Source organism: Triturus cristatus, chromosome 3_2, assembly GCF_964204655.1.
Source record: "Triturus cristatus chromosome 3_2, aTriCri1.1, whole genome shotgun sequence".
Lineage (NCBI taxonomy): Eukaryota > Metazoa > Chordata > Amphibia > Caudata > Salamandridae > Triturus > Triturus cristatus.
The window spans coordinates 59,304,702-59,332,668 of NC_140584.1; the positions used below are offsets into that span (position 1 = coordinate 59,304,702).

General features: G+C 45.6%; 1 protein-coding gene across 1 annotated transcript in view; it reads right to left on the reverse strand.

Moving 5' to 3' along the window:
- Positions 1 to 27,967, reverse strand: part of NCAPD3 (non-SMC condensin II complex subunit D3) — a 1,141,478-nt gene that overhangs the window by 737,859 nt on the left and 375,652 nt on the right. Inside the window, exons 13-15 of the mRNA XM_085646993.1 lie at positions 22,908 to 23,531; positions 21,984 to 22,196; positions 21,780 to 21,893 (exon numbers count right to left, since the gene is read on the reverse strand). Of these exons, the coding sequence (XP_085503119.1) occupies positions 21,780 to 21,893; positions 21,984 to 22,196; positions 22,908 to 23,531 (951 nt within the window). The remainder of the gene's footprint in view (positions 1 to 21,779; positions 21,894 to 21,983; positions 22,197 to 22,907; positions 23,532 to 27,967) is intronic.

Below are 27,967 nucleotides of genomic sequence, written 5' to 3' on the forward strand. Positions count from 1 at the left end.
TGTTACCTAGAGATAATCAAACTTGCCTCAGGTCCCAGCCCACACCAACAAAGAACATAGTCGCCCCTTCATCGGGGAAGATCTCCAGAAGGCGATAGACGCTTTGAAACTGCAGAAGGCCCCTGGCCCGAACAGACTAAATAATCAATTCTATCGTACCTTTGCACCCGAGCTGATTCCACATCTGGTGACCCTCTTTAACGACATGGCAAAGGCACAAATAGTGACGGATTCCATGGGGGAGGCATTGGACACCGTTATACCTAAACCAGGGAAGGACCCTAAAGCTTGCGCATCATACAGGCCCGTCACACTTCTGAACCTGGATGCAAAATTATACTCTAAACTACTGGCCACTCGCCTTGAAAATCTCCTCCCAGCTCCGATTGATCCCGATCAGTCGGGGTTTATTAAGGGAAGGCAGATCCACAACAATTTGCGGAGGATAGCTCACATAATTGAGAAAGTACAGAAGAAGGGCAGTCCCGCGGTGCTTCTCTCGTTAGATGCGGAAAAGGCCACCTTCGACCGGGTCGACTGGCCTTTTCTCCTGCAGACATGGAGACAATTTGGCTTCAGTGAAACATTTATTGGTATGCTACGGGCCAACTATCACTCTCCCAGGTCTCAAGTCCTCGTAAACTGGGTGACCTCCGACTCTTTTGCACTGTCGCGGGGGACAAGGCAGGGCTGCACTCTGTCCCCCATGCTCTTTGCATTAAACCTCTGGCGGAGCAGATAAGGACAAACCCAGATATAAGAGGGGTTACATTTGGCACTGATAACAATAAGATCAACCTCTTTGCAGATGACGTCCTGCTTCCCATCACTGATCCACTGAATTCACTGCTGGCCATACAAGAGGAGCTTGATCGCTAAGAACTAGTCTCCGGCTTTAGGGTAAATATTTCAAAGTCATTCTTGCTCAACTTAACTCTTTCAGGAGAGGTGATGGAAAGGATAAAGGGGATCTCCCCTTTCTGCTGTACAGGCAAAGACATTACATATCTAGGACTCAAGCTCACCCCAAAGATTGCCGGGTTTTACAAGGCCAACTACCCACCCTTGCTGCAACAGATTACAGCAGACCTGAATAGATGGAAAGCGGCCTATAACTCCAGGATAGGGGGAACTAATACAATTAAGATGAATGTCCTCCCCAGGTTACTCTACCTCTTTCAGGGACTTCGGGTGGACAGGTACCTCGTTACAGAACTAAAAACGATGATCACTATATTCATTTGGCAGGGACAAAGAGCCCAACTCTCCTACAGAGTGTTAACCAGATCACGAGCTGAGGGAGGCTTAGCCCTTCCAGAGATATTTCAGAGCTGCCCAGCTCCGGGTGCTGACCGAATGGTCCCTCAGAGTCACATTGGCTCCATATGGAGCGTCAAATAACAGGCAGGACCATCTGGAATACCCTGTGGTTAAAGAAGCAGTATAGGACCCCAAATGCTTATCTCAGCACCCCCACGGCCACCACCCTGCGGGTCTTGGACCTACTTACAAAAACCTTATCCCTGACAACCTTCCCATCACCCAACACCCCCACTCACTCCAACCCGGAGTTTCCCCCGGCGATGCGTGAGGGGCCATTTAGACAATGGAGAATAGGGGGCTGTCTTACGATCTCTCACCAATACAAAAAAGGGAAACTCCTGACATTCGCAGAATGCGCCAAAACATTCCAACTGCAACCCACAGAGAGTTACCATTACACACAGCAGCCCCAGGTGCGGCAGGCCGCGACCAGGGAGCTGCTCCCAATTGAAAATTAGCACAAGCAGGGGCATCCTGCAAGGATATGATCTCTTTTCTCTATTCCTTCATTAGGGTGCTGAGCCCATGGTGGATTCCGAGACACAGGACTTTCTGGAACTCTACCCTCTCTAGGCCACTGGAGGAGTAACAATGGAGCCGCTTGTGTAATGACATTGCTAAGCACAACCGCTCTATGCATTGGGGAGAGGTTCACTATAAAATTATGTACGACTGGTATTTGCTTCCCCAGAAATTACATAAAATATTCCCTAACACTACGGACAGGTGCTGGAGGGGGTGTGGGCTCTTGTGGGACTTCCGACACCTCTGGTGGGACTGCCCCTCTATTCAGCCTTTCTGGAAGGAGATTCTCTCACAGAATAAACTGATATTAGGGGATATCATTCCAGACACCATAGACCACACTCTCCTGGGGATCCAAAATCCAACTCTGAAGCGGCAAACATATGGAGAAAGCTCCATCATGTGGTTGTGCCTGAGCGCTGCTAAGATGGCTATTGCAGCAGCCTGATAGACAGCGGAGGCTCCGTCCATCATGCAGTGGCATGCCAGATTGTGGTGTGCGTTAGCCCTGGAGTGATTAACAGACATAACAGAGTTCAAGAAAGGGGTTTGTGTATATTTGGTCCCCGCTAGTGGAATCTCTATCAGAAGGACTGCCCTTATTTGCATGTAGCCCCAGCCTGCAAGCACTTCTCCTGACATTTAATTGGGGGGGGTAGCTCTTTAGGTGAACATACGATGAGAGAGAGAAGACCCTAGCAAACAGCCTTTATTGAAAGAACAAAACTGTGAGGAAATGCAAAGGCATTGTTAGTCAACAGGCTGCATTTAAAGCATAGCAAGTAAATACTGGCACTGTGCCTTTAAGACCACCATTCCACTTGTCTTGGAGAGCACTTCGGGTTACAGGCTCCAAAACCCATACTTTCTACCCTGGCTGGTAAACAGTCAGAACAGCCTTTTGGTCATGCCATAACTTTTGACGTTCTTGGCTGGCATCCAGGTTTTTGTTAGCCTTCTTCATGTACTAAGCCATGTGTGAACGCAGGCCTGGCACATAATTCACAATGTCTTGCTTAAGAGGTTTGAGAGGCTGCTCCCAGCCCTCCTTCACTAGAGCAAGGGGACCCCAAATGAAGTCAAAATAGAAGTTAAAAAAACTGTACCCTACTCCCTTCTATGGAATTTAACTGTAGACAAATAGAAGGCAAGGTAGTAGGACATTCCAACTTCTCCTGAGCTAGTCAGATAGCAACATAATCACACCGTTTGGGGTTTTGTTGAACCCTTCAACTAGCCCATTTCACTGTGGATGGTCAAGTGTGGTAAATTTGTAATTTACTCCACACTCTTTCCACATGGCTGTCAGTTAGCCAGACATGAAGTTTGCATCTCTGTCTGACACCACCTCCTTAGGAAAGCCCACTCTGGTCAATATTCTCAGGAGGGCCTAGGCTACTGCAGGAGCTGTAGTGGACCTAAGGGGAATAGCTACTGGGTATCCGGTGGTGTGGTCCTCTACCACCACCAGGATATAACTGTTCCCACATGCTGTAGGAGGGTCTATAGGGCCAACAATGTGAATTCTCACCCTTTCAAAGGGAACCCCAACATCTGGTAGTGGGATTAAGGGGGCCTTTGTAGTGCCACCTGTCTTACTACTGATTGTACAGGTGACACAGGAGCGAAAAAACTCCTTTGTGTCTTCAAAAATATGGGGAAAGTGAATGCGTGGGACAAGCCAGTCCCGGATAATATTTTGCCCAAGATGCCCTGCAAGGGGTATGTCATGTGCAAGGGTCAAGAGGAACTCCCTAAAGTTCAGAGGAACGATCAACCTCCTGGTGGCACTTGGCTTGGGGTCCTTAGCATCCGAATAAAGCAGTCCATCATCCTAATAGACCTTGTGGATCCCTTCACATCCCCTACCTCTGCAGCAGCTTGCTGCCTACGGCTCTCAAAAGAGGGGCAGAATTTCTGCTCCAGGCTCAATTTCTCCCTGGGGTTCCCCCTGCTCCCAGTAGTTCTGCCAGGTCAGGCCCACGCTCCTATGAGCCAGTTCACTCACAGGGGGCAAGATAATCCTTAGAAGCCTGATCCTCACATCGAACCTGAGGGAAGGATTATTTTTTACCCTTCTCACCTCTCTTGTTGGTAACAGTGTGGGCCATTATTCCAGGTTCCAGTGTTCCTTGATCTCCCGGTTTCTTGGCCTGTGCTGTAGTCATCAACACTGCCTCAGAGATCCAAAGTATGGCTGCACGAGTCCTCAACTCCACTCCAGCCCATGCTGATCTTTCCAAATCATGGCACACAAGACTTCAGGAAGATTAGAATATATCACAACCTTCTAAGGACCAACAACCCCCTGCCAGCTGAGATTTACACTGACATGGGGTGGCTGTGATGTTGTCTGCCTTGGTTACTTGGTAAGTTTGCCCAAGTAAGTATTGCTCAGGTGATACCAGATACCAGTTTTTCCGTCACCATGGTGACACTGGCACCTGTTTCTCTGTAAGCTATTGCTTTCATACCATTTATGAGGGGGAACTGCCTGTATTTCCTCATATTGGGAGGCCAGGTAGCCAAAGTGGCAACATCAAGCCACCCTCTGATACCAGGACAGCCTCAGCGACTTCTAGACCAGGCCAGAGCCTACAGTAGTACCCAAAGTGAACCCAGCTACACCTTGTGAAGGTTTAGTGCTACTAGCGCTATTGCTAGGGGCACTCGGGAGAGAAGTAGCAGTCTTGGGGCCTTTCTTAGGACAATTGGAATTATTGAACCTATAGCCTTTTTGCTTACAAACAAAGCACAAAGGGGATTTGTTACTATTAGAAGAGTAGGATTGTGACCCACCACCAGAGGAAGATTTTTGTGGTCCCCTAGAAGACTTTTTTTTTTTAGTTTCTTTAGCTTTCTCCCCATCTTTCTCTTGGGTCTTAGATGTATCTTTATTTTCCTGATCACCCCCACCCCGAGACTTATTGCTCACCATGGTGCAGACCCATTTGTCTGCCTTCTTTCCCAATTCTTAGGGGGAGTTCAGATCAGTGTATCAGGTATTGGTGCAGTTTCTCAGACACACAGTTAAGGATGTGCTCTCTCATGATCAAATTACATAGTCCTGCATAGTCATGTGCATTACTACCATGTAACCAGCCTACTAGAGCCTTAACTGCACAGTCTATGAAATCAGCCTAGTCTTGTGAAAAAGCTTTCCGAGTGTCCCTGAACGTAATCCTGTATTCTGCACAATAAATCCTAACCCATCAATACGCGATTCCTTCAAAACCTTTAGTTGTCTGCATCCTCTTCATTTACTGCTAAACATTTGTCTCTACCTTTGTCTGCAAATGAGAGCCATAGGATAGCTGGACACTGCTTCCAGGGACCTTTTGGACTTTGCTGGCCCCACTCCATAGCAGTAATTCACTTGTGGATATTATCCCCAGTTTTAAAAAGGGCCACTTTCCTGATAACGTTCCTAGAATTAAAGTGCTCCTCCCTGACACTAGTCTCTCTAGTGCTGCCACTATTGGGGTCTAACCTCAAATCCTTCCTTGCTTTTTCCACCTCTAGGGCTTCCCTCTCAAGGGCCAACTGCTCTCTCTTCAGCTTGAGTTTGGCATTCTCAAGCTTGAGCAGATTGTACCCCTATCTAGGATGGCCTCATCTTACTTAGAGTGGGTGGACCCAGCAACTGATTCTGAGGAAAGGGAGGATGAGGATGAGGAAAACCTCCTCCTCCTCCTAGGAATCCTGGAACCCATACAGGGGGGAGTGAAAGTGGGCCTACTGACATGACGCCCTCCAGAACAATCAGTACCTCCCTAAGGCAGGTGTATGGTCCTCCAGTGTAGCCTCTTCAGGTTCCTCCTGGCCATGCCAATTGCCTGAGCCAGTGGTACTATGTACCTCATGCTCTTCAAGGTCATTCACCTCACCAAGGCCTTCTTCCCCTAGTGACATTCCAGGATTCTGGATGTCAACTTGGAGGAGTAATTTCAACAAACAATACATCTTGGGGTTACTACCAGTCTTAAGTCCTCTAGACGCCAGGAACCTAAGGGCACTGTACCTAGACTCCGGAGTCTGACTAGATTCCCCGGTAGTAGACACGGTGCTAGTATAGTGTAGTGTACCCTACTCTAGCAGTCTAAACTTCCAAAAGTTTGGAGAAAGGGATATGCTAGACCCTTGACACCTACCTAAAAGATTAGCAAAAAAAAACTCACCTACAAGTATCGTATAATTTCCAAAGGCAGTAGTGGTTTCCTAAAAAAAACGTACTTGAGACAATGTGGTAAATCAAAGCAAGTCTTTATCCCAACCGCTCCCTCACCAATGAAGGAGGCTGGCTCAGTATACAGTGTACACCTATGGTGAGGCACTGTGCACTGAGTCCAGGCAACCTTTAGTAATAGTGTTTAGGTCCGTGAAAACCTAAGCTCTCAATGTGTAGCTGTCGAGAGCAGCTAAGGCTTATCCAGGAGGATGTAAAGAAATTGCATGTACTACTTTAGTCGATCAGTAAACAGGACCCCAGTGACTGTGCTCTCTCCTCTAAATTTGCACTAAGTACTTTTTTTACCTCACAATTAGCATACTGGGGTACCATTGTAAGCCCCTAGTATATGGTACCAAGGTATTCAGGGCATTGGTACACTGGGGTTCTCCTATGGGCTGCAGCATGTATTATGCAACCCATGGGAGCCCATGCAAACTGTCTGCAGAACCGCCATTGCACTCTGCGTGAAAGGGTGCATGTACCCATCACTTTAGATACAAGTTTTCCCTTGTCCCGGGTCACTGCACTTAAAACCTCCAAGTCACCCCTAAGGTAGGCCCTCCAGTCCAAGTGCAGGGTGCATAGTTCTAAGTGAGTGGGCACCCTAGCGCTAGCAGAGATGCCTCTACAAACCCAGGCCTTCATCTTCTGGGCTTTTGTAAGTGCAGAACAGCCATTATGGCAGTGCAAACCTGGTTATGTTTGGTATCAAAGATGTTTGAATTATGCAACCACAGCGATTCTAGTCTTAGTTGCATGATACTATGTACTGGTGGGCTCCTTAGAGGACCCCCCCCAATACCTAGCTGTGTAGCCTTTCAGGGTCGGCTGCCAGCCTGCACTGCTGTCTGCTTCCAACACTGTTCTGCACCCCCTACACCCCCCCCCCCCCCCCCCCCCGGCTGATGAGGCTAACTCAGACAAGGGAAGCTGAACAAAGGATTTCCTGCAACGGAGAGATGTGACCACCTCTTTTAGAATTAGGTAGCGTAGGGCACCTCCGAGCACCACCAGACTGCATTGGAAGACACATTTGGGGCCCTCCTTGAATAAACTAGTTTTGGCCAGTTCAGGAGCTCATTGCTACCGTTCAGGAGCGAAACTACACAAAGGACAGAAGAGTGTCCACCCCCCTTAATCGACTCCTCCCTAGTTAGGTTCCCAAAGCTCCTCCAGGTGGCCACTTGATTCTGCCATGTTGGCTCCCGGGAGCATCTGACTGGCTAGGGCAGCTGAGTAGCTTCCCTGCCCCCTAATAGGTGGATCACCACAGAAGAGGTCCTTCCCCCTTTCAGGGTTACTTAAGGGCTCCCCAGAGGGCAGGTCCTTAGATTCATCCTGACAACATCTTCAAGGACAGACTTACCTAAGATCTTTTAAAAGACTCTTCTTCGAGTCAGGTCTAAAGACAAGACTGCTCTCGGTAGGATGACTGCTGCTGCAACTAGGTCTCTACACAATTCAAGTTTCTGCACTCTGTGGCCGTGCATCCTCCAAGTCAGCAAGGATTCTGCCTGCATCGAAGCAAGGAGGAATCTCCTTTGGAGTAGAATAATCACTTCCCTGCACCTGCAGGCACCTTTGTCGACAACCAGTTTACTGACCCTGTTGTCCCACTACATCGCCTGGCTCTGCAACACAGGTGGCGGCTTGTTGGTTCTCTAGAGACCTGATTGGTCTTCCCTGCAAGTTCTACGACAGCACTACATCGGTTTGTCGTTGCCAAGGCTTGTTGGCTTTCTTCACGAAAGATCTTCAAGAAGCCCACCTCTAGCATTGCACAGCTCCAACAACAATGTCCTGCCTGCATCCTCTTCACTGTGTGGCTCCATCTCCTGTGTGCTGCTGAGGCTTGCCTGCAACTCCCTGTGCCTGCTGCCAGAAGGTCTTTAAGGGGGCTCCAACAATCCCTGCTGCCTCTCCAGCGTGCTAGGGATGGCCCTGGCTTAACCTTGCTGCGTTAGTCCCACAGACTTTGCTAGTCTGCATCCAAGCATCTTTGTCTGTTTTGGCTGCCAAGGCTTGTTGGTGGTCATGCCGGGCACTGACCTTCCTGCATTCCTCATCAGTTGTGGGACAGATCGTAGACGGCTTCTGTGCTCATAAATCGTTGCCTGGGCTCCACAGCTGCTTCCTCAATACCGTTGTGCTGCAGCAAGTGCCTCTGACAAGAGGTGGCATTGCGCTCCTGCTACTCCTGTACACGTCCGGGTAGTTTGGACTGTCGCTTCTGCTTCCATGTACTTCTAGTCCAGAATCCACGTTTGGGTTCCACAGTCCTGGTCCGCGAGTCGCGGCAGCCACCAGACTTCCACGATCCGTCATTGGTTCCTACGGGCCGTTCCAACACCACTTCATCCATATGCACCCAGGCTACCTGGTGTAGGTGTCCTGGTTCGCTGAGTATCTATGGGTAGGGTGCATCTCCAATCTGCCTTGATCTAATTGGTGTCCTCTGGGTCCTTTGGGAAGGGTCCTGAAAACAAAAAAATACCAACTGCAACTTACCTAGCGTTATCTTATGGACGTTTGACCCAGTGTAACCACTCTGCATCCAGGCACCTTGGAGTCCCTAGCTACTCACCTTTGTGGGTTCCTTACTTCCCCTGGGCTTCTCCATCCTTGGATAGTAGGCTTGTTTTGTGACTTACCACTTTTAGTTTATGGTTTCGCCCCCATAGGGCACCATGTGTTTTTCTATGCTACTTACTTGTTTCTAAAGTATTTCTTGCATGCATTTGATATCTTTGGGTAGGAGATATACCAAGCTAGTTATTAGCTTTGTCATAATAAATACAACTGTATTTTTGTAAACACTTGTGTGGTTCTTTCTTGTGTGTCAGCTTGCTGGCTAACTATGTGGTAAATGTACCCGCTTTTCACCCTCCTGAATAAGCCTTAGCTGCTCTCCACAGCTACTCCTTGCTGACGGGTCGGAGGAGGAAGAACGAGAGCGAGTAGGCGTAGATGGCAGATAAGGCAGTCTCTGACAAATGTTTTCTTTCTCTTTTGAGAAGACAGTGTTATAAATTTTGCAGTCTCTTACTTTGTGCTGGGGTGGAGGCAGTAAAGGCAGTCCTTATGTGGGTCATCCACATGTACCCCTTTCTTCCCACAGGTCTTGCAGGGACGGAAAAGGCCTTTTCTGTCAGACATTACAGAGAAGCTTTCAATATCTTTGCATATATGCTGTGCAGTAAAAATCGGGGATGACTCAGCCTCTCTTGGGAATGTTCTAGAGGGAGATAGAACCTGCTTGGTCATAGATCAAGTTTGGTCCTTTTAAAAAAAAAAAAAAACGATAGATCGGCTATTAAACTGATGGCCTAATGCCAATATAGCCTATGATAGTTATAAATACTGCTTTACTATTTAACCGTGGGACTCCCACTTCGACGCATGTGAATCTATGAAAGATCCAATACCGGATAAATAACTTTTACTACTGCTTGTAAATGTTACATTTCTAGTTGAGTGTGTACCATAGGTAATTTAGGCAGTAGCAAATGTTCTGATCTGAGCGTCTGCTGAAAAACCTTTGTTGTCTCATAACTCATCTAGTTCTCTGGTAATACAACCTTTCGTTATCCTTCTCTTCGTCATAGTATATGTATGGTTTATTTAAGTCAGCTGGCTTAGTGGCCTATTGACTGAGTATGTTTCTCCTGCTCACTGAAGAAAGCCCCTACGTGATCCAAATCCGGCTTGTCTTCCCCATCTCCTCACTCAGAAGAATATATCCATCTCCAAGAGTCTTTTTCAGGTTGGAGAGGCATTGGTGATACTATTAGTGATTGAAGAAGAGGGCTGATGAAAGTGGATGGGATTGCTGATGCAAATCCCAACAAAGTCACAATTGGCGTTGGCATGGTTACAATGCTGAACATGGTGGTTGCTCTCTTCTGAGCTCCACTGCCAATACACACAATACAAGGATCCAGAGGGCCAGACCAACTTACTGCCTCATGCCTGCCTGTAGATCCACCTGCGAGGGCCCCAAAACTCACAGTTTTGGATAGGGCCCTGTTAGTGATGGCTGACTATAGCACTCAGTAAGGCCCTCGCTATTTCGTTGGGATATTTGAGACAGAGTTCCCTGGATAGTGGCATGGGGAAAGACATACAGCCCAGGGTCCAGACCTCGCAGTGACAAATAGACAGGGCCTACAACTACCTCTGATAAAGAATCCCCACTGCCCACCATGTCATTCCCCCAGACCCCACCCCTCTCCCGTACCAGTCGGTTTCCATCCTATGATACAAGATTCTACATCATCCCTTACAGAGAAAATAGGTGAATTGAAGGTGGACACTACTCGTTGCGCCAGGACCTGTACAATACAATACCAAAGGAAATACAGCGTTGAGCGCCACAGAGGCCTAAGGCCGCATTTCCGAGGCGGCGGACACACCCCGTACCCCGCAAGCCATGATATCAGACTAAAAAATACTGTACATCTTGAGGCAGCAGTAGAGAATGCAGAGGGGCGCTCCCATTAAAATAGCATTGTAATTGTGAGTGCAGGTAGGAGGGGACTGGATGTCCCACCCTCCGTTTGTGGCAACCTGGTTGAGGTCTTGGATCCCAAAAGACTAAGTGTCCACCTGTTTTGCTGCAGAACAGGAGGTGGGGGCCCCTGGCACAGAAATCACCTTCTGTGGTTCCCCCATGGCCCGTTATTGTCAGCATTTTCAACTTTGCTGATCGCGACATAATTCTGAAAGCCTATCAGAAACAAGAGGACTTGCTGTGTAATGCAACCAAAGTAATGATCTCCCCAGATAACATCACAACATTTGGAGAGAAGAAGAGGACTGAAGACCACACTTCCTCCTGAAGAAACATCAAAAAATAACAGGAATTATGAATATGTTCAACAGGAAGGGTATTTCCCTGTTCCGGAGGCTGAGATGGCCAAAGATGAAGCATGCCACATTACTTGGGTGACACCACCTCAACCAGATATATTAAGATCCCCAAGGGGTCTAGTACCTGGGCACAAGAGTTTAGAAACAGTAAGATACTCTTCCTATTTAACCTATGCGCCATCCCTGATTGCACACTTTGGGGCAGATGAATGACCATTTTTTGCAGCCGCAAACAGTAATTCGGCCCATTTGTGACAGCTAAATTGGTCTGCCCATGCACAAATCATATTTTTTGAGTCGCTAACTGTAGGAGAGTGGAATCTGACTAATGGTTGCCCCCAACTTTTTGCCTGGTATTTGAGTGGTTTTTGACTAGTCTGGCTGGGATCCTGCTATCCAGGACCCCAGCCTATCTGCTTTCTCCCTAAAACTGATGTGAGTACCCTAGGTACAACCCTAATTGGATGCTGGGCATGCCCTACCAGCCCCTTGTAGATGGTACCCTAGGTACCCAGGGCATGGGTCTCCCAGTAGGCCTACCAGGGCTGCAGCACTTATTGTGCCACCCTGGGACAGCCACACAAACTGACACCACCAGACCACTACTGTAGTCTGGGTAAGGTGGTGCTAGCACCCCTTACAGGGATGTAGGTACCCTATATCCCACACCATTACAACACATATACTCTCATAGGTCACCCCTATGGCAGGCCCTGGTAATCCTACAGGGCTGGGTGCTGAGGTATGTGTGAGGGGGGACCCCTACGTGAGTAGGGCCTCTCTGCAACCCTCGTAAAAACGTTACTGGGTTGTTTGTAGTGTAGCCATACCATATACTCTTAACCGCATTATAAGTAAATCGCGTCATCGCGATAACTTGAGAATGGCTACACAGAACCATATTGTGTTTGGTGTCAAACATGTAGGAATCCTACCCCCAGTCCAGCCATGGGCATGAGGATACGATTCCCCCTTGCTAGAAGGGCGATATGGGAAAAGCGATAGAAATTAGACACCAATTTAAAAGTGCACAAGTTACACAAAATGGCTACTGCCCGCCACCTACACGACCCTGGCTGGCTGTTGCTGGGGAAAACCCCAGCCTCACCAGCTGGACAATAGGGCTCCTGTGGCAGGGAGGTGCTAGCATCTCCCCAGACAGGATAATGTGGATTGGAACAGGGTTGGGGGCACCAAATGTCCTTTCAGAGTTGCACGTAGGCAGCTGCAGAGACCTAATTCTGCATACACCGCTTGGAACCGGTTCAGGGGCATCCTGCCCCTCGCCCAGGCGGGAAACACACAAAGGGGAGAGGGTGTAGCCACCCTTTCCCGCCTCACCAGCCATTGGTGGACACTACTCTGGACACTCCCCTAATCTTGGGGATAAAGGTGAATAACGTGGCCCCAGCGCCTCAGATTACTTTGGGACTTTACAGAACCGACCTTCGACGAGCTGCTGCCCAGCTGACTGAAGAAATCTCCCTTGGGATAAAGGAGTTATCCCCCTGCTTGGCAGGCACCTGAAACACTGCAAGTGACCCGGTTGGAACTTCGCTGCTCTCACGAACTTCGACGTCTTCCAGAACCCTTGAGGTGGGTTTCCAGCGCATCCCAGAGGCCAGTGAATGTGCTCAACGAGTTTGGGCACCGTGGACCGCGTGGGTGCCGAGATCCCCAATACCCCGAGACCCCGGCCTCTTCTTGCATAGCACACAACCCTGACCAGTGGGGAAGTTGTGCTTTGGCCCGTTTACGAGCCAACCACTCTACAGCAATTGTGCCAAAGACCAGCGCCCTAGCCCCCTCCGGTGGCCCGTGGGTGCCCTTTTACGCACTCCAAATTGCCGCCTCCCGCGGTCCCTTGTCTCTCGACTTGTGGGCCCTAGCGGAGATCTACCTTTGAAAACAAGAGTTCCCCTGGCTGCTCCAGGCCTGCTCTACGCTCCCTCCAAAGGAGAGCACCCTCAGACCTCGTGGGTCTGCACCAGCAGCTGCTTTGTTCATCTTGCGTGGGTTGCGGTTGCCAAGGCTTAGTGGATCCCATCGGGACACTAACACCGCAGCGACCCTCATCCGACGTGGGACAGTCGCCCTCCAGAAGCTGGCCTTCCTTGAAGCCTCCCGGAGCCCGTGACTGCAGAGCCAAGCTGCACCCATCTCTACCTGAAGCACCAGACATCCACGAGCTCCTTCCTGTGAGCTCCCTGGTCACTGTGCCGTGACCCAGACTCTGTCCCCTCTGCTTTCAGGTTCTTCTCTACACTTTCTACATCTTAGATCTTCACGACATCATCGACGCTTTTGGCTAGCAGCAGTTTGGACTACTTTTCCATTGAAAATCAGCCCGCGACCCGACACCAGAATCGACCTATGCACCCGGCTTCCCTGGGGCAGGTAACAGTGGTACTTCGGTACTCCCGTGGTAGTGGGCTCTCCAAAGCCTTAAGTCTCAAGCCTTAACTTTGTACTCCTGCTAGAAGTGTCTTTAATGTTTAAATATTCAACCGCGACATTCTCCATAGACTAACATTGCGATCCCGATAGCAACTTCTTGTGCTGCACGCGTCTCCCGTGGGTCCCCTTCCTCTTAACAGTGGGTGGATTCTGAAGGGGCAAGCGATCCTGAATGCTCTAGGCATTGTCTGTAGAATTGTCGTGGTTCTTATACCACTATTTTAGTATATGGTTTGGTCCCCCCCTGGGGCCCATTGATTTCTGTGCTATTTGTGTTTATAAATGCTTGTTTGAAGTGTAACTTTGCTACTAGTCACATAAAGTGACTGTGGGATTCTGCCTAGAAAAAATACATATATTTTATATATATACACCTGTGTGGGCTACTCTTTCATTTGGTTATTCAAGAGGTTATTATGGTAAAACAATAAGCTTAACACTCCTTCAAGACTTAGCCTGAAGGCTGCTCTCCACAGCTACCACTAGGATAGCTTTCTTTAAAGGTTGTCGTAAACCTATCATCAATAAGAGTCGAATTGGACTGGTGCAAGGTGTTCCTATAACTAGGAACAGCATATGCCAGGCCAACTTCTCACACTAACCTATTAGCGACTCGCAAAATATGGTTTGCGACTCGGTATTATGAAGGGGCTTGCCTAGGGCATCCCTTCCTAATAGCGAGTCTTACACCAATGAGTGATTGTTTTACGACCGCATTTGTGGTCGCAAAACAATCGCTGTTTACCACAAACTTCAAGTAGGTGGTAAACCCCTCGGAAACAGGAAGGGGTCCCCAGGGGACTCCTTCCCCTTTGTGAATGGGTGCGCACATATTTTTAAGAGCAGGCAGTAGTTCCATGGACCACTGCCTGCCCTTAAAAAATGTTTACTCAAAAGTTTCATTTCTCTTTTTTAAATGCATCCCATTTTCTTTTAAGGAAAACGGGCTACATTTTAAAAAAAACAGCTTTATTGAAAAAGCAGTCACAGACAAGGTGGTCTGCTGACCCTAGCAGGCCACCATCCCTGGAAGTGCTAGCCATTCCTAATGGGGTAGCAAATTGCGCTTGGCTCATGAATATTGATGAGGCATGCAATTTACGACAGTCATTGCTGTTTTTTGGCCTCATTGAGTGAATTGTGAAGAGGTTTGCGATCTCTTTGCAGCAAATGGAGAGAGACTTCTTTTGATCTTCTGAGAGCATTTCTTAGTAACCTCTCAGTCAACTTTCTTAGTAGCAGAGGGCAGTAGATGACAGACGGAAGGGTCAGAGGGTACCATAGACTGCTTGGAACCCTTGATCTTACTTCTCAGTGGAAATTGTTGATGACTTACTTAAACTCCTGTGTTATAAGCCTATGCTTTTACCTCCCAACAGCCGAGCAGGTCTCCTCTTTCTATTCAAGTTTTGTTTTGAGAAAGTCTTGTAAATGTCACATTCTGAAGAATTCAGATTTTCCACAGCTAGGGTGGGTAGAAAATCATGATTTTATTAAAGACACGGACGCAGATAATATGCATATCTCTTTAATTGCAAACCCACAGCAGCAACACAAAACAATGTAAAGAATTAAGAACATTCCTTTAACATTCCAAAACTTCATAAAATCCTGTGAAAGGCAGCCATATTCCTTCATCAGTGCTGCGAACAAGTCCATATATTCGATCCAGGTCAAGCAACTTTAACGCAAAGGATAAACTCCAAATATTCTCTGACGCTTCTCCATGATGGCTCATTTCCTAACGTCTCCTAAAACAATCAAACAAAAAACATTAAAGAGGGTGGGAAATACAGGGAGGGATAATATCTGCCTCCGTGTCTTTAATAAAATCATGATTTTCTACCCACCCTAGGTGTGGAAAATCTGAATTTTATGGCACGGCACGGAGGCCAATATTATGCATGTTCAAAGCCTTGCCATAATATTCTCTACTGCACAATCCACAGGTTTAAAATAAAACTTCTTAAATACAGAGTCCGAAGTCCAGTCTGCCGCGGCTAAAATAGCTGTTAAACCACCACCCAGAATAAATTCCTTAGAAGCCATAGCTCCTCTTGCAGAATGTGCACCAAACTTTTTCAAGTCAATTCCTGCTCTAAACATTACCTCCCTAACCCATCGAGCTAAGGTAGGTGCAGAGACAGCTTTATGCGGAGGTTTGAAGGAGATATTCAGTTGGGTTTGACTTTCCCTTAATAATTCAGTCCTCCTTTCATACTCACGTATACATCTTACCACACAAAGTTTCCTACAAACATTACAACTCGGATAGAAAATCATACTTGATAAAGTTTTTGTTCTTTTTTAAATAGAAAAACAAACACCTTCCGGTACAAAACGTCGCCCTGTAACTTCTAATGCTCTAACATCTGAAACCCTTCTGAAGGAAATAAGACACAAAAGCATAACCAACTTGAGTGAAAGATCTTTAAGACCAAGAAACTCATTTTCATTCCAACTCATCAAAACCTTCAAGATCATGTCCACATCCCACAAAGAAGAACACTTAGCCCCAGGAGGAGCCTTAATTCTTACACTTCTCAAAAGTCTCCTGACTACATCATGTTGTCCAACAGTGATACTATCCACTAAATCATGGCCTGAGGAAATAGCTGACCTTGCTATATTAACAGTACTATAAGATTTCCCATTATGGAAAAATTCAGACAAATAATTAACCACTTCAACTAAAGGTGCTGATACTGGATCCAAACCCCTCGCAGTACTCCAACGAACCCATCTCCCCCATGCCAATCTGTATGCCTTTACGGTCCCTGGTGCCCATGATTCCTTAATGAGCTTCGAAGCTTCCGAAGATAAGCCCTGCATTTGCCAGGCTCTCCCGAAATCAACCAAGCTATGAGCTTTAACTGACCCTGAATAACCATCTCATGATAATCTCCTGAAGCGTTGGTTAGCAGATCCGGTACAACCGGGAGAAGTACCGGGTCGGCTATTAACATCTCCAATACATCTGGATACCAGACCTGAGTCATCCAGAAAGGTGTTATGAGAACTAACTCTGCCCTGTCTTTCGTCACCTTCAACAGAACCCTTTGGATGAGAGCGAAAGGGGGAAAAGCATAGCTCCGAGGCTTGTCCCAAATTTGCATTAGTGCATCTACTGCTTCTGCACTCGGATCCGGCCTCCAACTGTAAAACCTGTGAACCTGTGCAATTGGGAATCGCAAACAGTGTCTGAGACACTCTTGTACATTCAGTTAAACGAGTCACAATTCTGCGCAATTTGCGACTCGCTAAACTGAATTGTCGTACATCTGGCCCTTAAGGTTCAACAGCAAAGATGCACCTTTCTGGTGATTAAATAAAAACTGTGAATGCTACAAATCATGCTGCTTTTCCCATCGTGACTGAAGGTAATTTTTTCAGAACAAAACTTTTTCCTTGGATACCCCGGAATCCACCTTGGAGTAGCTTGAAGAGAGGCATAATGGTTGGACACAACAGCTGCGACAGTCCTGGCAAACATGGAGACGGTGTTGCTCTGCAGAAGGCTCTGGTGACAGCCAAAGAACCCTTAATTCAAGGTCATTGGACCCTGAACCTCCGGACAGAAAGCCTCCCTCCCCATAGCCAATGGCAGAAGCTTGGCACCTTCTACACTCCCTTTGCTCCAATCTAGATCCAATAACTCTGTCATGAACTGTTGTGAATTTCTATAGCTCACCTAGATACATTTTTCTTTAAGGGTTGAGTTTTGAGTAATGTTTGAGAAAATGATAAAAAGGAACGAGGTTGAGGTTTGGTGGCAGTTCCTTGTTTATCCAAATACAGATAAGTCATGTTTTTGAGATATTGGTTGAGGGTGTGGAGGGGCTTTTATTGTTTTTCTTTTACCATGTGTGCACACTCATGTCGGACATCGTTATGCAATCACTCAACCGAACCAGAGCAATGAGTGCCTTTCTCTCCAGTGCCCTAGCATGATCCCAGCTTACCAGCCTAGCTGACCCAGTTGACAGAAGCAGGAAGCACTGTCTGCTTTTTGACATGGAATGTTATTAGTATCCTGTATTCAGTCAAGAGAAGTGCAGTGCTGAAGGCAGCTAAACATCAGATGCGGACATACTCCATTCCAAGAGAAGCACTTGGCGGGCACTAAGTGTCCAGTTTTATCCGGATGGGCTAATAATAGTCGTTTCATACTGACTTCACAAGGGCATGACTATTCTAATCTACAACAGGCTACCTGTTAAAGGCACAACAATCTGGTAAGATAACCAAGGCCGATACGTGGCACTGTTAGGCCTCCTTTATTGGTGACCTATTGCGATGGCCAGCATCTAGGCCCCTCCACTACTCACACCAGATTTTCTTTTGTTGGGATATGGTGTCAAAAGCCACTGAGAGGTCGAGGAGGATCAGGGTTGCTCTCTTGCCACGGTCGAGGATTGATATGATGTCGTAAAGTTGCGGCTATCAAGGCGGTCTCGGTGCTGTGGTTGGAGCGGAAGTCGGACTGGGAGGCATTGAGTGGGTTGTTAATTTCCAGGTAATCCGTGAGCTGGCGGTTGATGGCTATCTCCAGGACCTTGGCCGGGAATGGGAGCAGAGTGATGGGGCAGTAGTTCTTGAGCTAACTGAGGTCGGCGGAGGGTTCTTTAGGAGGGGTTTCATTCCAGGTGTCAGGTAAGGTGGAAGTGGTGATAAATGAGTTGAGTATGATGGCGAGTGTGCTGCCAATTTCCTTCTGTCCAATGTTGAAGGCGTGGTGGGAATAGGGGCCTGTCAGTGCTCTGGAGTGGATGGAGGTCATGGTCACTGTGGTGACTGGAGGGGTTAGTAGAGTTCAATCAGTGAGATGGCTGTGGGAACGGTCTGTGTGAGTCAAGAGGTGACGGAGGTCGGTTGGCTGCGAGTCGAAGTTGATGTAGAGGTCTGCTATCCTGTTGTGGAAGTAGGCCGCCAGGGAGTCGTAGTGGGCTTCTGGAGGGGCGGATTGTGGTCTCAGTGGCAGATGGGCATAAGAATTCTCCAACAACGTTGAAGAGTTCTTTCGTGTGATTAGCACTTGCCTCCATGCGGATGGGTAGGGCATCTGTTTGGCTTTGAGGCGGTGGGAGTATTTGCATGAACATTTTCATTTACAAAGTTAGAGGATTGCCACAAAAGCACTACAAAACATGGGCTGCATGGTGCCACTTTTGGGGCATTGCACTTCAACAAAGTGAAGGCCCCTCCCCCACACACACACCCCTCCCATCATTCCCTAGAGGATGATATCCGGATTCATAACAAGGCACTAACTGAGAGACTGGGATGGGAAAGGCGGAATGGTATTGAATGCTCCGTTATACATTTGTCAGGTGTTGTGGAGGGCTAATCATGTGATGGTAACCCTGTGGCTTATTTGTTTAGACCTCTTCTGTTTTGTGGCTCCATTCTGGACTGTGATGTCTGTCGAGAAACACAATAAAATGTAGTATAAAAAAAACCACAACTGTAAGTAATGTAAGCTGCTGGTTGCAATATTAGGAAAACAGCTCCTGATGCTGAAAACTTAACTCTTGATACATTTGATCGTCCATTAGAGAATCATAGATTTATAAGAGGAATCCTTATTGATGTTGGTACTGACATGGTCTCAGACTGCTTTGCCAACAATGGACTTCACAACTGTATGACAGTCTCCTAGCCAATTGAGTATGAGACAACATCAAGAGTGACTGCCTTTTTTCTTGTGTTTGTCTTGCTGGAGCGCAGACAGGAAGACTTGCTCGATTTCTTTAACCCAGTCATTGCTGTTTTTTGGCCTCATTGAGTGAATTGTGAAGAGGTTTGCGATCTCTTTGCAGCAAATGGAGAGAGACTTCTTTTGATCTTCTGAGAGCATTTCTTAGTAACCTCTCAGTCAACTTTCTTAGTAGCAGAGGGCAGTAGATGACAGACGGAAGGGTCAGAGGGTACCATAGACTGCTTGGAACCCTTGATCTTACTTCTCAGTGGAAATTTTTGATGACTTACTTAAACTCCTGTGTTATAAGCCTATGCTTTTACCTCCCAACAGCCGAGCAGGTCTCCTCTTTCTATTCAAGTTTTGTTTTGAGAAAGTCTTGTAAATGTCACATTCTGAAGAATTCAGATTTTCCACAGCTAGGGTGGGTAGAAAATCATGATTTTATTAAAGACACGGACGCAGATATTATGCATATCTCTTTAATTGCAAACCCACAGCAGCAACACAAAACAATGTAAAGAATTAAGAACATTCCTTTAACATTCCAAAACTTCATAAAATCCTGTGAAAGGCAGCCATATTCCTTCATCAGTGCTGCGAACAAGTCCATATATTCGATCCAGGTCAAGCAACTTTAACGCAAAGGATAAACTCCAAATATTCTCTGACGCTTCTCCATGATGGCTCATTTCCTAACGTCTCCTAAAACAATCAAACAAAAAACATTAAAGAGGGTGGGAAATACAGGGAGGGATAATATCTGCCTCCGTGTCTTTAATAAAATCATGATTTTCTACCCACCCTAGGTGTGGAAAATCTGAATTTTATGGCACGGCACGGAGGCCAATATTATGCATGTTCAAAGCCTTGCCATAATATTCTCTACTGCACAATCCACAGGTTTAAAATAAAACTTCTTAAATACAGAGTCCGAAGTCCAGTCTGCCGCGGCTAAAATAGCTGTTAAACCACCACCCAGAATAAATTCCTTAGAAGCCATAGCTCCTCTTGCAGAATGTGCACCAAACTTTTTCAAGTCAATTCCTGCTCTAAACATTACCTCCCTAACCCATCGAGCTAAGGTAGGTGCAGAGACAGCTTTATGCGGAGGTTTGAAGGAGATATTCAGTTGGGTTTGACTTTCCCTTAATAATTCAGTCCTCCTTTCATACTCACGTATACATCTTACCACACAAAGTTTCCTACAAACATTACAACTCGGATAGAAAATCATACTTGATAAAGTTTTTGTTCTTTTTTAAATAGAAAAACAAACACCTTCCGGTACAAAACGTCGCCCTGTAACTTCTAATGCTCTAACATCTGAAACCCTTCTGAAGGAAATAAGACACAAAAGCATAACCAACTTGAGTGAAAGATCTTTAAGACCAAGAAACTCATTTTCATTCCAACTCATCAAAACCTTCAAGATCATGTCCACATCCCACAAAGAAGAACACTTAGCCCCAGGAGGAGCCTTAATTCTTACACTTCTCAAAAGTCTCCTGACTACATCATGTTGTCCAACAGTGATACTATCCACTAAATCATGGCCTGAGGAAATAGCTGACCTTGCTATATTAACAGTACTATAAGATTTCCCATTATGGAAAAATTCAGACAAATAATTAACCACTTCAACTAAAGGTGCTGATACTGGATCCAAACCCCTCGCAGTACTCCAACGAACCCATCTCCCCCATGCCAATCTGTATGCCTTTACGGTCCCTGGTGCCCATGATTCCTTAATGAGCTTCGAAGCTTCCGAAGATAAGCCCTGCATTTGCCAGGCTCTCCCGAAATCAACCAAGCTATGAGCTTTAACTGACCCTGAATAACCATCTCATGATAATCTCCTGAAGCGTTGGTTAGCAGATCCGGTACAACCGGGAGAAGTACCGGGTCGGCTATTAACATCTCCAATACATCTGGATACCAGACCTGAGTCATCCAGAAAGGTGTTATGAGAACTAACTCTGCCCTGTCTTTCGTCACCTTCAACAGAACCCTTTGGATGAGAGCGAAAGGGGGAAAAGCATAGCTCCGAGGCTTGTCCCAAATTTGCATTAGTGCATCTACTGCTTCTGCACTCGGATCCGGCCTCCAACTGTAAAACCTGTGAACCTGTGCATTCAGCCGATTTGCAAAAAGATCTAATACAAGAGGACCCCACAACCTGTCCAGAGCTAAGAACATTGCCCTCTTCAACCTCCAATCGCTGAACTCCTGCAATTGCCTCGAGTTCCAATCCGCAACCGAATTGCTCTTTCCTGGCAAGTACTGAGCAATAATCATAATGTTCCTGCTCAGACAAAAATGCCAAAACTCCTTTGCCAAATCTGCCAATGCCCTCGAACGAGGACCCCAGAGTTTCTCCTCTCCTGACCATTTTCCCCCTGTAGTCATTGTACCACATCTTGCACCCCAGCCTTGAAGGCTTGCATCTGATTCTATAATCATATCTGGAGAAGGCCCGAAGATTGCTTTGCCGTTCCAAGCTACAAGATTCTCTAACCACCACGCTAGTTCCACTTTCGCTTCCCTTTCTACATGTACTTTCTGTGAATAACTCACCCCTTTCCTTAAATACAAAGTTCTCATTCTCTGCAAAGCACGGTAGTGAAGGGGGGCTGGGAAGACTGCTTGAATTGAGGCTGATAGAAGCCCAATTACCCTCGCAATTTGCCTCAAAGGAACCCAAACATTCGTTAAAATCTTCCTCACTTCCCTGCAGATTTTCCTGACTTTCTCCATTGGCAAACTCAACACACAATCTAAGGTCGAGATCTGAAAACCAAGAAATACACTTTCTTGACTTGGAATCAGACAAGACTTCTTCCTGTTTACTATAAATCCTAAATCCTCTATAACTCTTACCGCCAGTGTAGTGTTCTCCTGAGCTTGTGTCTTGTTCTCCGTCATAATAAGAATGTCGTCCAAATAAATGATTAACCTTATTCCCCTTGATCGAAGCCATGCTGCTATCTGACGCATCACCTTCGTGAAGCACCAAGGGGCAGACGTCAAACCAAAGGGGAGGCTTTTGAACCTCCACATTTTCCCTTTCCATTCGAATTTCAACAGATCTCTCTGATTTACACAAACCGGAATTGTTAAATAAGCGTCCTTTAAGTCTAGGCGAGTCAACCAATCTCCTTTTCTCAATACATCTCTCATCATGTGAATACCCTCCATTTTGAAATGGTTGTACTCCACCCACTCGTTCAAATCCTTCAGATTTATTACTGGTGTCATTGATTTGTCTTTCTTCTCCACCAAGAAAAGATTGCTTATAAATCCTCCTGACCATGTCTCTGCCAAATGTATTGCACCATTGTTTTCCAGTTCCGAAACTTCCTGACTTACTAAGTCCTCCTGATCCCTTGCAAACCTTATTAGAGGTGGTCTCTTTTCTTGAACTGGACTTCCTACCAAATCTATTTGATAACCTACTACTGTCTGAAGCACCCAAGGATCTGATGTGATTTCCTTCCATCTGTCTAGGAAAAGAGCAAGTCTTCCACCCACCTTTGTTTGAGTAGAAAAAAGGTCTCTTTGCAAACATACCTTGAAATCGTGTTCTCCTTTCCCCTCTAAAACGGCCTCTTCCTCCTCTGTCTCTGCGGATAGAATCCCGGAGAATAGGAGCCTGTTTGATAATTTCCTGACCTGAAATCCCGCTAGTGAAAGAGCCTCTATTGGTACCAAATCCTCGGCCGGGCCCGTAATCTCCCGGCCGTGCCAAAAACTCTCCTAATATCTTTCTGTGCCTATTGAATAGAATTAAAAGTCCCTGCTTACCTTGCCATTTCTTTAACAAATTCCTCACCAAATAGTAAACCATTTGCCGTATGTCCTGATTCTCTACCCGCCAGATGCGCCAATTAGAATCAATTTTAAACAAAAGGCTCTTTCTCCTCTCAATACAGAGGGAAGCGTTGGCGTTTCCCAACAAACATACTGCCCTTTGCACCCATTGGCGCAATTCAATTGTATCAACGACACTTTCATTAGCGTATGCCTCTTCACAAATATCGAATATTTTTGTCAAGGGACCAAAAACATCCAGTAGACTGTCCTGACACCCCTTTAGTCCTTTCTCAAGTCCCTTTCTAGGGTCTCTGCCCATCTTATTTAGGAAGGTAATCATCTTGGCATCCAACTCAGGAGTATACACCACTTTATTGGCAAGAGAAGGTCTTGGACACTTAGATCTCAGACGTGTCCTCACCTCCTTTGGCATTTCTTTTCTTATCCAAAATTCGACATTTTGTGCCACGTGTTTTGCTGGCACCCATTGAGGAGAAAGTGGGTGTTGAATGGTATTCGGGTCAAACATTTGCTCCCCAAAGGGGTCTTTCAACTGATCCAAAATACCACTTTCCGAATCAATTTTACTCTTTTTATTCGGAACTTCTTCTTCTTCTGAAGAACCAAAATCAGAAGAGCATGAAATTACTACATCCCCACTACTTGAGGATTCATCACAGACAATCGTCCTACGATACCCCTCTTTGGCCTTTATAGCCTCTTTGTCTGACTCCAAAAGAGTCTTTCTTTAAAAAGGTCTCATTCTTTTTTCCTTCCTTTTCTGAAATCAAATGTTTTCTTTTCCTTGTAACTTGACTCCCCGATCCACTTGGTATTGGATCCTCATCAACAGACCAAAACTGTTCATCTGATGGAATTACCTTAGAAAACTTCTTCTCCATCTTACTCATACAATCATCCAATTTTTTTCCAAACTGACAAGCCAGTGCAGACATAGCTTTATCAACACACTCCTTAACCTTCCTTTCCAAAACATCTCCATTCTCGTTATTAATATCCATAGTATCTCTTCTCTCAATAAAATTCTAAATATTTACCTGAAACGAATCAGATCTATCTTTTCCTGTATCTAAATATTATCAACCAATAAACATGTCACTTAACCTCAAACTCTACCAAAATAATTTTAACTACCACCTAATGAATACACCTGACAGCTTTGAAAAATTCTGACTGAATGAAGTAACCGATTACTGGCTCTTTTGCTTGTCCAAAAGATGGCTGCCAGTGTTATATTCTCCTCTAACATAATCATCCCTTTTCAAAATGGCCGCAAAATCATGAGACTCCTATACGGTGGCCACAAAGGTTCAAAACAAAATCACTAAACACACTTCTCTAGAAAGAAAAAACAACTGCCTGCTGTTTCCCAAGGTAAGAAATATCTCCTTGTTTTAATTTAGCAATGCGCGTGACTCGCGCTTCAAAGTTAAACGCGTTCGCTATTCACTCTTTGTCATAAATATTCATAATATGCGCCGACAGCGCTCGCGCGCCTATCCTAGAGACCTGCTGGTTGCGCTCGCAGGTCAAACACTGAGACGCGTCGGTTGAGCTCGCGCGTCTCCTAAAATTATTAAAACAAACTTCTAATCGTTTGTCAACTAAAACAATTCTCAAATACATATGTCACCAATCCTACCTAAGAATTAACCGATCGTCCCTGAAATACTGAATCAAATCCTCAGTTAATAAATAACCCGTCTATTCTTACCCGACTCACGAGTCACATCTGTGTTCATTCATTTCCTTCACAAAAGAAACGTGTACACTGCCTAAATATATTTCTTTCTCATCAAAAAGACACACGCCTCAATCTTCTGAATATTCATCATCCAGCTTAAATATATATATCTCAACCGATTATATATTCTATTATTAAATCTTGAGATTATTTTAAATTATCCTAATACAAATAATTCATTCTAAATTCATCATCCATACATTAAAACCATGTTTAATTATTTTCTCTAAATACAGTTATCTTACAAGTTAGATCAAACAGCGAACTTATCTTGGCTGTGAGCAGCAACAAAAGAAGGAATATGGCTGCCTTTCACAGGATTTTATGAACTTTTGGAATGTTAAAGGAATGTTCTTAATTATTTACATTGTTTTGTGTTGCTGCTGTGGGTGTGCAATTAAAGAGATATGCATAATATTGGCCTCCGTGCCTTGCCATAAAACTGTAGTCTGGATGCAGACAGTAGAGGTATCTAGAATGCGAATCATCCACATATATCTTCCTTTTCCAAAGGCTTCACAATCCTTGAAAATAAATGTACTCTATTCTGTTGCAGCCATGGCCATTTCTAATGTCCTATTAAACACTTTCAATGCTGAGATTCTTCAAAAGAGAGCTCTTCTGAGGGTTCTTCACACTGAATGTGGGGTCAAAAATCTGGTAGCTGGAAGTGTGTCAGGGGAAGGGCTGAGGGTGCTGGTCTTTGGCTAGCTGGAGTTCTGGTCAATTATGATGAGAAGAGGATGGAGACAGTCTGAGACAAGTTCAATAATATGAAGTGTAAATGTACACAGCTATGTTAACACTGACCACCAGTGATTTACAGTATAACACAGGCACTAATTCAAGCATGTAAATCTATGAAAAAGCTAATGTTGTAGAAGCATGCACCATGGAGGCCAATGGTGCACATCATGTTCACTCAATGGATTTGACGACAAATATGATGAAGTGAACGCTCCTGCATGGTAAACAGAGGTGCATCACTGCTCTGATTAACCCTAGTATATATTAGACTAGTATACGGATATGCTTTTTGTACTCGCATACACACAATCCTGTGTGCTCACTGAGGCCTAGGCCCTAAATCGACCACAAAAAGCAGAGCCTGGTTGTGAGGTAAGGAGTGTGAGTGTCATTTGTGACCAGAACTGTAAGGAGTAGAAGAAGCATACCATTTTTCTAATCCATAGTATTGGACAGGGCTTTTTATATGTTCAAAGTGAAAGCATGATGCTACCTAAAGGTCAGCTGATGTAAAATTCCGCCTACATGTCATGCCCAAGCCCTGCACTGACATCTCTGTGTGAATGGCCAATCAGTGTGTATGAATGAATGTTGAAACCAGTAGGATTCCCTCTGAACTGCCCTGGTTTCACGTGGCACAAGATGGAGGTTGTGATACAATCCATCAGACAGTCATAGCTTATTTCCTGCATTCCTTATCTGTAAGGTACAGTCCTAGACATTGGAAGTCTGCCTTTAGAGATTCAGTTACGCTTTTCAGCCGGAAATTGCAGATTTATACTTCATGAGCCATGTTCTTTGGATGATGGTATGGAAAATGGAAGTGAATGAGTAGATTTAGTTGTATGCGGGAGAGCCTGGTCCGCTATCTTCACCCAGAGTGGCCCATCCAGGAACGCATATAATAGCGAAGCTTCACAATGATTGAGCTAATGTTATGGGTCCTCCAACTTGGAGCCCGACTCATTATTACTTGCTGGGTTAGCCATCACCTTAAACAAAGTGCCTTAACTGCAGCAAAAAATGAAATGTGAAAAGGAACAGCACCAAACCAGTTCCTAGACTTTAAACAGTGGATCCACTTTCCCCGTCAAAAAATAGTGTTACAAAGAGGTTAAACCCAAACTTTCCCACTTGGTTTTAGTTCCAAGCGTTTTCCCTAGTCAAGTTTGGGGACTTTCTGCAGAGTACTTAGAAAGCTGCTGTAATCCAGAGCTAGTATCACTGAGAGACAGTCTTCCAGAGATAAGGGGACATCACCTCAAGTCTGTGCACTATACCACAGAGCTGCAGGTCAGCCTGAGACCGGAAACACTGCCTCTTCAGAGGGAAAAGAACGCGCAACTTGTCCTTCAGGATCTGTCTGCTTAAGAATAAGTTTTGAAGTCACCGAGTCCAGACAGAAGAGTGGGTCAGGCAAGCGGACTGCTGTGGGAGCATGCCTAGAGTTGACCAGTGTGCCTGAAGGTCTCCTGACTTACTTGCATACCCAAGATAAACCAACATGTGTTTGTTCCAGTGACTGCCACAGAAAAAGATAATCAAACCTGTGCTGACTCTGCCTTTGCTGCACCTCAAGGACTGCAACCCTGTACCACAAGCCAAAGCAAGGAATCCTAGCCACCGTATAGGCCAGGCTTAGACAGAAGTGGCTTTGAGCACACAGCTGCATTTTCATAGACCCAAAGCTGAGAGAAAGGAGACAGTCAAAAAACGACCCTACAACTGGGATTATTTGTAATGGGCAGTTAAAGACCTAAAGATCTAGAGGGAGCGCTACATCCGGTAAAATTAACACCTGAACAAAACAAGAATACATTCACATACCTTTCAAGGATGTTGGGACTTCTTCCGTGGCTTGTTTCCCTAAGAGGATGAGGACATCTCAGCCAAATTCAGATCGACATGATAAAGGCTGTCTCGTCACATTTACATGAAACAAAAGACTATATACCCCAGCTGTGTTTCCGTTGTCCATGCAATGAACAACTCAATAAAATACTATCCAGGTACTCACAGATGGGGAAGTACAGGCCTGTATCTTTGCTTTTCCGCAGATAATCTTCTCCTTAGGGTTTGAAGACACTGAAGCTTTATCATCCAATGCTATCTTTACTTGTGCATGCAAATAAATATTGAAAATCAATAATATTTTGTTTAAATATAAAAATAAAAAGTCATATCAATGGTGCTGAGATTTCTTTCATAGACTTACCGGTGGAAGACACTTGAACTTAACAGAATAGCTACTGGTCATATGTTCAGTACAGTTTTGTCTCTAATGACCCGCTGTCACTCTGGAAGATGGTTTAAGATGCGAAGACTTCTAGAAAGGTAACATAATAACATGAGCAGACCCCCTCAACAGTCAAAGGATTTCCTGCAACGGCGGGAGGATGGGTCCCCTTCCCCTGTTGAGATGTCTTTGTTGGAACAACTCTGTTGCTCTGGTTGATACTGTAGCCAAGAGGCTTTAACCTGCTGTTGATAGTTATGCCTTTCATAACCTACGTACTGGTATTTCTAGTATTTGTTTTTC